This window comes from Aquarana catesbeiana, linkage group LG03 (assembly GCF_042186555.1).
Source record: "Aquarana catesbeiana isolate 2022-GZ linkage group LG03, ASM4218655v1, whole genome shotgun sequence".
In the NCBI taxonomy this organism is placed as follows: domain Eukaryota; kingdom Metazoa; phylum Chordata; class Amphibia; order Anura; family Ranidae; genus Aquarana; species Aquarana catesbeiana.
In genome coordinates this window covers 140,807,800-140,820,805 of record NC_133326.1, presented here as the reverse complement: position 1 = coordinate 140,820,805, position 13,006 = coordinate 140,807,800, and the positions used below count along the sequence as shown (strand labels likewise).

Here is a 13,006-nt window from a genome sequence, read left to right as displayed (position 1 = left end):
CTTTTCCTCCAAAGCGCTAGGCATCAGGTGCTTCAAAAAAACACCCACCCTGCATTGAAATCCATGGTCCGGCACCACTAATATGTAGACCAGGGGGCCAGGCGCATTGATAGGGGAGGCAGCGCCTGTGCACCCTCTATGGATGGGCCGCCACTGCTGGGGAGACTCTCTGGCTAATCTCTGCCAATGTGACTGGGGCTTAGGGTAATGCTGTGTGCTCTTGTGCCCTTTGGTGGCTTGCACACTGACTCTAATGTAAGGGTGTCCTGTACCTGGTCCCACCTAGCTAACCCAGAAACAGCTGTTCCATCAGGTATGGTCCCACTGAGCAGAGGAGGCAGGGAGAAACTGCAATTTAAATACCATGAGCATGTCCAGATCTCCAGGGGCTGATGCTCTCTGCTGAGGCAGGCCGGTAAAGGGGCACTCAGCTATACTGGTGAATAGCCAAGATGCAAATGAAGCTGCCTAAAGACATCCACCATGCATGCACAACCTGACCACTGGCCAGTCTCTTTAAAAAAAAAACTTTTCCCAGAACATATTTGCTTGTTAGCACCTAGGGGAGGGAGAAAGGAATACTCTGGACACCATTAGTCCAGCGGGGAAACAGTAGTGTAACAGAATAGACAATTGGCTGAATCATCAGCTAGGGAGTAACTGTGACTGTATCAACTATGCAAAAAAAAAAAGTCAGAGTGCAAAAGAGCATACATACACTGCAGAATATTACTAAATAGATTATGAAACCTACAAAAACATGGACTCCTCACAACATTGTACCTGTGGCTCAATCGCTTATCCCCACACACAGTGTAGTTCTCAGGGAAATTCAGGATAGCTCTCATAACACAGGCAAAAGGTTGGAGGTATCCAAGGCTCAAGGACACCAGGGGGGCACCCCACTGGAGCTAGAGTACCCTGGTCCCAATTGGGGAGGGGCTCCCCACAGTAGCTGGGTTTGAAAAGCTCATGAAAAGCTGTGGGCTGTTTGGCTTGAGACTTGCTGCCCACACGCTGATTCTGACCGTGGAGGGTCTCTAACCTGGCTCCATATTACTTGCCCAGCTACCTCTGCAGCATCAGGTGTGGCCTCTAGCTTAAGCCTCGTACATACAATTAGAATATCAGACGAATGATCGTCCGTTTATTTTACATGCTAGTCTCATATCAAAAACAAATAGGTTAATAAAGTTACGAAAAATCTTGTGAGACAGAATACAACTTCAGAAGTGATTTAATGTATTATTTATTTATTTATTTCAGGTACTTACATAGCACCATCAATTTACACAGCGCTTTACATATACATTGTACATTCACATCAGTCCCTACCCTCAAGGAGCTTACAATCTAAGGTTCCTAACTCACATTCATACATATACTAGGGCCAATTTAGACAGGATCCGATTAACCTACCAGCATGTCTTTTGGAGTGTGGGAGGAAACCGGAGTACCCGGAGGAAAACCCACACAAGCACAGGGAGAACATGCAAACTCCAGGCAGATGCCGCCCGTTGTTTAAATATATACCGGTGTTATGGCCATAACATCAAAGTAGGGACGTATATCCAAGGTGGGCAGTCCATAAGTAGTTAAAGTGGTGAACTGTAAATGCTTTTAAAGGATCACCTATTATTATTATTATTATTATTATACAGGATTTATATTAAATATTTAATGTATTCTTTAATTTCCAAGTGTGCGTGGTCTTGGTCACTCGATTTTTTTCGTAAAAATACCACACTAATTATATGAAAATCATTCATTCTGTAATCTTACGAGAAACATTTTCGCGCTTGTCCCTTTGTATATTTTCACATGAACTGTCGTGATCGGCTCTCGAAAGCTGTGTACCAATGAATAAATTATCAAAAGGATTGCTCCGAATGCATTATATTTTTTTAGCCTTATTTTCTCATCGTGTGTACTAGGCATTAGCTGTTGAGGGAGGAAAACCATTACAATAGCTAATTAGCCAGGAAATTCAATTTTGGGTGATTCATTTTGTCAGTCAGACAGTCAGTGTTGAATCCCCCCTTCTGAGCCTTTGTGTTCTCCCGGCGAAGGGGGGGGGGGGGGAAGAAGTCCATGCCACTAGCAATAATTCCATGTAAAATCTGGTAGGCTGGTTGTACCCAAGTTGATTGATGGATCAACTTGGGTACAATCAGCCTGCCCATATATGATTAGAATCTCAGCTGGTTCCTGCTGAACATCTATGGCCGGCTTTAGCCTGGGAGCAACACAATTTTACTGGGGAATACAAACACATCAATGTTTTCTAATGTCAATATGTTTTGCACCAAGAATTCCAAGCTTGTTAACAACATCAGTTGTAGATTACAGTTGACATAATCCATTTTTAATTCAGATACTATTAAGAAAAATGTTATCAGTGTGACATCAGTGTTTGATACATTCCAGGCAAAGTATCTAAAGTTAGCGGACACCTATAGCTGGCCATAGACGAATCTCGGACAATTCAGCGGGAACCCGGCAGGCTGAATATACCCAAGTTGATCGATCGATCAAATTATTAATAGTGGCTGTTATAGCCCCGCACCCCTCCCCCGAAAACAATGGCTCAGCAGTAGGGATTCCACTGTCAACACTGTTTGTGGTTGCAGGAAAGAAATTTGCTCTGTCTATGGCCAACTTTACTTTTTTGTGCATATCTTGAAAAAAGTAATGAACGGCCTTTTGTTTATATTATAAATAATTGCTGAAAATATTATTGTATGATGTTCAGAACTCACTGTTTGGCTCTAAACATGCTCTATTGCACATATCATGGGGTATCTTATCTCACTTTGGTTTGTCTGGAGAGCAGCGGTTAGTCTACCCCAAGGTATGTTGTTCAGATGTATGCAGTGAAATGCTTTCTAGGCTAAAGTGGACGAGTTTCCTCTCCTGCTTGAGCGGTGCACAAAGTTTCATACTTTCATGCTCTATTGCACATGTTCGTAATTTTTGAATAATGCAAAAATGATTCCAATAATTGATTAGATTTTTTAACCAATATGTACAATGATTCTTTATTTGCAGATTCAAAAGCCATTGTGGATGGAAACCTTAAGCTGATCCTGGGTCTGATCTGGACTCTCATTCTACACTACTCCATTTCTATGCCTATGTGGGAAGATGAGGATGAAGAAGATGCAAAAAAGCAAACTCCCAAACAAAGACTTCTGGGATGGATTCAGAACAAGATTCCACAGCTTCCTATCACCAACTTTCACCGGGACTGGCAAGATGGCAAAGCACTGGGTGCCCTAGTTGACAACTGTGCTCCAGGTATGTCAGTTTTATGAGGGTCAACAAGGAACTTACATCAGGTTGGGTTGGATGAGCAGAGGTCTCCAAACTGCGGCCCACGGGCCGAATGTGGCCCTTTGCTTGCCTTTATCTGGCCCTCAGGGCACTATTCCTCCCACTGACACCATCAGTAGGGTACTGGTACTATTCCTCCCATTAACACCAGAGATGGGGAACTAGTTCTCCCACTGACAGCAGTGATGGGGCACTATTCCTCACACTGACACCAATGACGTAATTTCTTTACTCCCACTGAACACCAAGGCTATGGCATGGTTTACTTCCACCGATGCCAGGACATTTTCTAAATCCACTGGCCACAGTCCAGCCAAGTTTGGATGGCAGTAAACCGGCCCTTTGCGTTGAAAGTTTAGAGACCCCTGGGTTATAGAGACACCTTTTAACACATATTATGTAGGCAAAGGACACATCCCATCCCACCCAGTTATGTGGCCCATGAAAAATTATTAAGCAAAAAATGATTTAAAACAATAATCTGACAATAAAAAGATTTGAGTGAAAGGCTTAGTGTAGTGTAAGACTTTTGGATAGTTAAGTATTGCATTTATTATAGAGGCCTACACATCTGTCCAAAATGAGAGACAACTGAGAAGGAAAGAGGGACAGAGGGATTTAGTTCCAAAAAAGGGACAGTCCCTCCAAATAAAGAACAGTGGAGAGGTATGGAAAAATGTTCATACAGTATGCTGCTATATCATGGAATTTTCTAAGTTCTTTGTTTGACTAAGAGCCAGCGTTGAAAGGATTTTATTTGCTTCAAATGGGTTTTGGATTCTCATACTAATCTATAGGGATGCAAAAGCGGTTTGAAGTAAGTGAAATGCGGCTTCCTATTCTTCCTATTTTTTGGCTACCTTTGAAGACATTTTTAGCTAGGTTATAACCTAGATGTTTTTACAGCTTCCCTTTCTACTAGTCTATTTAAGTTTTAATAACCAACTTTAAGGCCTCATGTTGAATGGCAAACTCATCACAAGAAAAGACTGATTTGACCTGCTCTGCCTACAGTTGAAAAGTACCTCAGTAGGACATGACACATTCAAAGAAATACAGCATGATGCAAAGGAGATCACAAGTGGCCTCAAAAGTCTACTGCTTAATTAAAATCAATGGAATTTTGATGACCTGTGTTTGACATGCTTTAAAACATTCCTCATCAGTCCTTCAGGAGTTGTGTGTATATATATATATATATATATATATATATATATATATATATATATATATACTGTATGTATAAAGGTATCATACTGCATATATATATATATATATATATATATATAACAATAATATCAAAAATGGTAATCATATCTGGAGGGTATCCTTTAGCACTTAAGGAGTTAAAAAGTAAAAGTATAATATAAAGACCATATTCCAACCCACGGGTGATGTCCATGCCTGTGATCAATGTCCAAGTATTAGGTCATAGACGGAAATATTCCTAGATATCCCTGGAACATTTCCCCCCTTCCCATGCTTTGGGAAAGCAAACATTGGGCAGCCCTGAGGCTGCTGCTGGTTTTGCTCAATATCTGCCTTGCTTAGAAGCATATAGCACGTTAAAGCTGAACTCCGGGCACAAAAACTTTAGTTTATATATATATTTCTTAAAAGAGATAAAGTGTATAAATTCACTTTGTCTGCACCAAATGCCTTTGGAAATTAAGATATTACCTTTTAAATCAGTACTGTGCTGCAAATAGTCTGTGCAGAGATCAAACCTGTGGGGGGGGGAGGGTGTAGTGGGGCCATCAGGTCCACCCAGTACAGGCTACCTGCTTAAAACTGCAGTAGGAGTGGATACAAGACCAGTCACCCTGCACCCTGCAGAAAAAGCAGCAGTGACCGGTCTTTATTATAGGAAGTTCCTGAATTGAGGTAAAGTTTTAAATATGCAAAGTAGAAGATTCAAGTAAGAATACACATGCCTTTTGTGTGTGGACAATATATTCTTATTGCGGAGTCCAGCTTTAAAATGTGTACTCAAACTGTACAAAATGTGACCCTGTGAGTAGCACTGTTGTAGCACCACACCCCATGAATTTCTGTTGTATGGACTCTTCAAAGAGACTGATATAGTATGATATATTATTATGTAAGCCAATTTTCACAAATCACTTCTTGTTAGTTAATACCTAGCAAGGAGATCAGCCAACCCTATTTTAGGACATAGGCATGCGCAGTGGGGTATGCCAGGTGTGCCCGGGCACACCCTAATCACTAAGTAAGGTGCAGACTTCCCCTACTGCCCGGGATTCCCCGTGTTGGCTCCCCCGCTCTGCGGTGCTGCTGGTCTTCCTTCTCTCCTCCTGGCTGCTGCGGGGGATGTTTCAAGATTGGGAGTGGGGGAAGGGGCTAGTAAATATGTCATTTACAGCCCCCTTCCTTTTCTAAATGAACACAGTGAACCCACTCACTTACTGTGTTCATTCATAACTGAAGCATAGTAACCTGTTTACTATGCCTCCATTTGTGATTAACAGGAAGCCGCTAAGCACAGAACACTTCCCATTCATTCACTGTCTAGTGCAGCTGAGGCTGCAGAGAAAGGCACGTGTGTTTGAGCTTTGGGGTGCACACCCTAATGCAATAGGCTGCACACACATATGTTTTAGAAACATTTCGTCTGCTGTTTAGTTAGAAACTCACACGTTCATTCCACTTACTTCTTGTTTCCTGTGTGCGAACTGACAAGGCATCTATGGTGACATGACTATTCTCACTACTGTAATAAGAAAGAAACTGCAAAAAAAACACAGAGTCAATTTCTGGAGGTTATCTGTACACATATATCATACAGAACACCCCAGCTGCTATTGATTCAAAGACGCTATTTCATATTTTTTAGCTGTACTGGATGAGCAAGATAAAGTTGGTCAGAGAGTCTCAAAGGCACCCCATCCCAAAGTAATACAAAACAGGACACTTGGTAATGCTCTTATAAGAGCTGGGATGTTTTAGGTGCCAATAACTTAAGTCATAATCACATACAGTAAAACCTTGGATTGCGAGCATAACTCATTCCGAAAGCATGCTTGTAATCCAAAGCACTTGTATATTAAAGCGAATTTCCCCATAAGAAATAATGGAAACTCAAATGATTCGTTCCACAACCATTTATTCATAGGTCTTTCAGTTTATAGTCCATATAAAAAGATTATAGCAATATGAGCAGGTTATGTAACCATAAAATGTCCATCCACAAATGGCCACCTCCACAAGGGGATTAGAAGCAAAATCCAACAGGAGCTACAGAGTATAAAAGAGAAGAGAGGCGCCTCTAAGTGTAGCAATGTGGGTACATTTAATGAAGATACAACATTTAACAACTCACATGGCTGATGATTAAAACAGGCAGATCTAAGTATACAAGCATCCGGGGTAAAGCGGTCCACATAGACCATCCCCCGCACCGCCGCCTCTCACCGCTATCAGTCTGCAATCGTGACCGGGAAGACTACCCTGCAGTAGAGCGATCTGAAAGCGAGGCTTGAAGCGATCCTGGAGCGCAGCGTGGAAGGGACGATGTCGGTGAGGAGGATATGGTTTATGTGAACAACTTTACCCCTGATGCCTGCATACATAGATGGTGATACATAGATAGTCTTTTATTCATCAACCATGTGAGTTGCTAAATGTTGTACCTTCATAAAATGTAACCATATTGCTACAATTAGAGGCGCCTCTCTTCTCTTTTATACCCAGTTGTGACATGACGCTACTTGTCTATCAAGACATCGCGTGTATATCAAGCCAAAATTTATGAAAAAATGTTGCTTGTGTTGCAAAACGCTCTCAAACCAAGTTACTCTCAAACCAATCAATCAGTTTATTTATGTATCTCATGTAAAAAAAAAACAGAAAAAAATATAGACATACTAAAAACATAATTCATATTTTATATTCATCTAGTGAATTCATTGCAGTTGCTTATCATGGTGTAGCAACCGACGTGTTTCACTGTTTGATAGGTTTTCTCAGGGGATGTATGCTACCACACCAAAGTAGGCAATTGGTTGCATTAACACTGAATCCACGGGGGTTGTTCAAACAAGGGTTAAAATCCAAATTTTACAGCAGGGAAGAGGGAGGAGAGGCCTCCCAGTAGGCCTGGATAAAAGGGATAATCAAACAGGCAGGATAGCTGTTAATATGGACTACTCACAGACCAAACAGAAGACCAAAGCATTGAGATACCCTTCAGTTGGAGAGTCCCATCCACAGGATACCTCCAAAGGAAATAGAGCAGCTTGCAATAATATACCGATACATCAATATCACATACTCCACTAGCCAAGAACCTGCCTGCCACGGCCTCCCACCGAACAACTGTTTTAGGAAGGATCATTTCTGATAGCAATACATTTTATAATACCCTGTGCTGCATTTATTTATCTTATACAAACTGTTCTTTAACAAAAGCCAAGTTGCCCTTTATTCCCTAACCTGCTGTCCCCTATAATAAATCTGTCATGAAAGAAGTGTGGAGCCGGCCACTGCTGACCTCTCCTTTGGAGAATGTTAATTCTCTGGCTGTCATGCTGATGCTTTGGCTTCTAGGTCTTCTGAGTCACTCACCTGGAACAAATATAGAGTTGGGCCATTCCAACACTTTTCTCACACATTTATAGTAGACTTGTGTTAGGCAGTGACTCAAAAGCAGCCAAGGGAACTAACATTTTCATCAGGAGGTCAGCAACGGCAGTCCCCATATTTCTTGTATGACAGATGCACTTTCAGCCTCCAATTTCTTCTGAACGCCAAGTGATATTTGTAGTAAACACAGGCTTGGTTACATATGACTTCTTTTATACATTGGCACATCCTGCCTGGAAAAAGGCAGCGTCTTGCTGGATTAGTAATAGTCCAGATTTAAATCAAAGCATAGGTTTAGTTAAAAAAAAAAAAATCAGCACAAGGGATATTACTTACCATCACTGTGATGTGTCCCCTGTATTGCTGGCTCTTGGATTTCTTGAAATCTTCCTCCTCCAATGCCCCATCCGCCACCTCCATAATCTTCTGATGTAGAAGGGGTTAATAGAACTCTCATCAAGAATGCCCGATTATGCTCGTCCCTTTTTCATACTCCTACCCAAATTTTGGGGATGGGAACGAGGGTCACCTATTAGCAAAAGTATGTAGGCATAGGGCACACCCCCTTAAATGAGAATGTTACAAAAATATATTTTATATTATTAAACCCATTATATTAGTTAAACCCATGAGTGATTTTCCTACCACTACTATTCCTTTATATTGGCTTTTTAAATTTACAAACCCAGCAATTTAGAAATGAGATAAAAGGTTTAGTGCTGGAAAACACTTTTTGAAAGATAAAAAATGCATTTTATATACAACTATATAGATCAGACCAAAATGAGGGACAAATGAGGAGGAAAGAGGGACAGAGGGACTTTGTTGCAATTCAAGGACAGTCCCTCAAAATTAGGGACAGTTGGAAGCTATGCTTTTTGCCCAGCTTTTCCATTCATAGAAGTGATACTATAGCTTCAATGAAGGACACATGACTTATGAATGGAGGATGGGCAAAAGACTGAAAGGTCCACCCCCTCCATTCTTGGAGAACTTTTTTTTATCTAAACCTAAGCTTTAACCGGGCGTGCATATTCTATCTTATTTTAATGGACTACTGCCGGGTGCCTATTTTATACTGTTCACAAAGCTTGCCATATTTTCAGTCATTAAGCTATTATGTTATTTTATTGGCTGTAGGCAGTTACTGTAACATAATGTTGGCAGAAAGAAGGTGGTTGTAGAAGAGTGCAGAAAGATAATTAAACCAATATAAAGAATGTATTCACCTGTCCATCCAGAGTGTCATACAGAATAATTCAGCAATAATATCATACAGAATAATTCGGCAAAATGCATTATATGCTGTGCAGAAAAGCTGGTTAACAATTTTTTTTTCTCCGCTGGCATTTTCTGTTATGGTCCCATGCTGACATTTTATGGATGCTCATTTTCAGATAAGACTGCTAGATAAAATTGTATAAAAACCCTAGTACAATCCCTTAAACTACTTGTCTACTTGGGCAATGTTTTTATTTTTCACACACATGTTGAAATTAGCAATTTTTTTTGCTAGAAATTACTGTAAACTGTAGAGACCCTGGAGAATAAAATGGTGGTAGTTGCAATTTTTTTATGTTGCATAATAGTTTCACATTCATTATTTCCAAGAAAATTACAGTAAATGAATTTTAGTGCAAACAAACACAATATTCTACCCATTTTTTGTTAGTAAAACATGTCAAGACTTAAAATTGCGCACACCCATGGAATCAAAAAAACGATGGTACCTGCAATTTTCCATAGGAGATACTTTAAAAGCCTTTACAGCTCATCAGTTTAGAGTTAACCATGAACTATGGCCCTAGAGTTATTTCTCTCAATCTGATGTTTGCGATTAAACTCACAAGTTTTGCGCAATTGATGTTACATATATGTGCTTGTCATATGCTGTGCTTCTTTATGGAGTATGTGCGGGCATGACAGAGGTGCTTAAAAAAAAATGTAAATAATTTTTATTTATTTTATACAATTCTTTTTTTTTTTTACACTTTTTTTTTTTGTTTACTTTATTGCTATCACATGTGATAGCATGGGCAGATGACAGGCCCTCTTTATAAAGACATTGGAGGTCTTTTAGACCCTCATATCTCCCCTGCTCGCCAATGCAACTATTCCAACACAAATACTGCTGGAGTAGCTGCATCCTTGGCTATACTAGGATGACAGCTGTGACCCCGGAAGTGACAAAATACACATTTCTTCTGGGGTCATTAGTCGCAGGAAGAATCAGGGAAACAGATGTTCCCCAGGTTCCTAGTGCTTTATCTGGGGAAGTTGTTTCTTGTGGTCCCAGTGGACTGTGGGTACTCCTGGCCGGCAGGGAGGTGCTCCTTTGAGAGCCCCGTAAATATGATGGGCTGGCTCTAGATCTGTTTTAAAGGAAAGCCCTTCCTGGCTCTTAAAACCGGTATTAAGCTCACAGCAGCAGAAGCAGCTGTGGACTTGATTTAACCATTTGTCTACTATGATGTTTATAAACGTGTCTTCATAGATAAGTGTTTAAGTTGCTGTTTGTGGTTAGACATTACTTCGTTTTCAACAGGACTGGCCAACTAAAGTCCTCAGGGAAAGCCTGTAGGCTTGGATTTGTGGCAAGCTGTGTCATTTTCTTTCTTGAATAGATCTTAATGACTGTAAATTAGAAAATACCCCAAAATGTCCGCCCCTTGAGAACTGACTTGGACTATACTATTTTACAACAAACCTAAAGTATTTCTCTATGACGGCTAGCAGACTACCAGAACTGAAAGTGTATGACTTACTCTGTCCCTATTCTTGTCCCGTAAGGGTATTAATAATATTTGAAAGGGACAGGTCATGTTATTGGAGGAGGGATCTAACGTCCATTTATATGTAGGCATGAAACAATTTTCAGTGTAACCATACACTTTTGCTCGTTCCCTTCCATGACAAGTGAGAAATGCGGTTGTAACATTATCCAGTATAGCTGTCTGTCTGCCTGCCAGAGAATGAGAGGGTGGGGAGAGAAGTGTGTAATCTCATATAAGGCAAGAGGCAGAGAGCAAGCTTGCACAATCGCATCATGCAACATCAAATAAAACAGCACAATGACACAAGCAAACTTAGACTTCAGTTTAGTCATTCCCTTTGCTAATATATGAGGTGATAAGTGTTATTTGCAAGCTTAGAGGATTAGATATGGTCTCTAGGAATATCGTGATTTATTATGTTAATCATATAGAACTTATTGTTTTCAGTCTAGCAGGCTTAAGTGAAGAGGTGCTCAACTTTTTTATGTTACAACATGGTATAATTTTCTGGACTGAGTTTACCTTTATATTCAGCTCCCCAAATGTATGATTGTTGATTGAAATTAACATAATTTCTAACAATATGAGATACAGAAATATTATTGTAAAGACTCATAGGTTGACCAGCTAGTACGTCTAAGTATAAAAAGTGTATGTAAAATATTTAAAATAAACTCATGTATGACAGCCCATAAATTTTACCAAGTCAATAATTAATGACTATTAGGCACCTTTAACACGGGCGTTCCGTTTGTCCGTTTTTCATCCATCATCTCTATGGAAAAACAGATTTAAACGGATGATCATCCATATACATCCGTTTACATACGTTTCCATCAGCATCCGTTTTTTGGAACAGATCAAAGCCCTATTTTTCTTCCATTAACAAAACATAACGGTTGAAAAACAGATGTAAATGGACAAACGGTCTGTTTTGCATCTGTGTTTGCATTGGTAGTGGATGTAAAAAAAACTGATAAGAAACCCATGAGAAACTGTAAAGTGATCCGTCTTTTTTTTTTGAAAAAAATGTGACTGAACTGATGAAACAAATGAAACGCTCATGTGAAACGACCCTTAGGGCCCTTTCACAGGGTCTGTCTGATCCGGTCCACCTGTTTTTCAGGCGGCCTTGATTGGACCCTCCTTTTACCCCTATGGAGCGGCGGATGTCAGCAGTGACATGTCCGCTGACATCCGCCCCGATCCTGTCCGCAAAATCCACACAGTTGGTGGTCCTATTTTACACTTGTCGGTCGGATCTGATATGATCGGATGAAAACAGACAGGCATTTGTTTGTCTGTTTTCACTCGATCTTCCCATAGAGGAGAGCAGGAATGTATCCATCTCCGTTCTGCACAGTGAGTGGAGAAGGACCTGTCATCCACCTGCTCAGCAGGGATCAGCGGATTCCGTCCCACAGAGGTGCCCGTTTGAAAGGGGCCTTAGGCATATATCCAGTCACCTGTCTGATCTGTCATGTAAAATTACTCTATAACAGCTCAGTTGTTGCTCGGTAAGAAAGTTTCAGTATTTAATATGATATTTCCCCATACATTTTTTACTAGTGGTAATGCTTGATCGTTGAGTGAATGTGGTTTTTTTAGGTGCTCAACTGAGTTTTATCAAAATCTGAAGAAAAGAGAATATGAAAAAACCTTTCCATATTTATTAATACAATTTTACACATCTATCAACTTTGCAAATGAATATTGCATAATACATATAAAAATAATATTATATACAATCCTTTCCCTAATGGAGACTATCAAATGAGCACTTTGACTTTCTTACACAAAGTATAGTGCTTAATCCAAAAAAGAATAGTGTTCATTAGGTTATCGCAGATATCTCCTGTCTCAACGTGTTTCACATATTAAGCTTCATCAGGTGAACAGGGAGATGTTTACATGTAGCATCAACAATTGTACTATAATATTTTTTTTGGATTATGCACTAAACTTCCCATTTTCTATAATGCATCATTAGTTGGTTTGTGTCTAGAAGGGGGGTGGTGCTATACCAAATCTTTTGATGCCATATTAGAACTTCTGATGTAACTCAATCATTGCTAGCAGTGGTTGGTGTGAATTCAGATGCCATTGATTCCATGACTACAGGCAGTCAAAAAGACTTTCTAGATGGCTGAAACATGTTTTTTTTTTAATGAGCAAACATAAATCACAACAAGTCAATAGAAATTATTCTATCACCCTTCATTTCAAGATTGGGTGGATTTCGTAGTCACTATGGAGATTGTATGTATGTATATATTACAGCTTGATTAATGGAATTA

The 13,006-nt window shown here is 40.0% G+C and overlaps 1 protein-coding gene across 2 annotated transcripts in view; it reads left to right on the top strand.

Moving 5' to 3' along the window:
- The window catches only part of FLNC (filamin C), an 83,367-nt gene that overhangs the window by 36,616 nt on the left and 33,745 nt on the right, over positions 1 to 13,006 (top strand). For both annotated transcript variants that reach the window (XM_073619333.1, XM_073619332.1), the window contains exon 2: positions 3,049 to 3,297. In XM_073619333.1, coding sequence (XP_073475434.1) covers positions 3,049 to 3,297 — 249 coding nt within the window. The remainder of the gene's footprint in view (positions 1 to 3,048; positions 3,298 to 13,006) is intronic.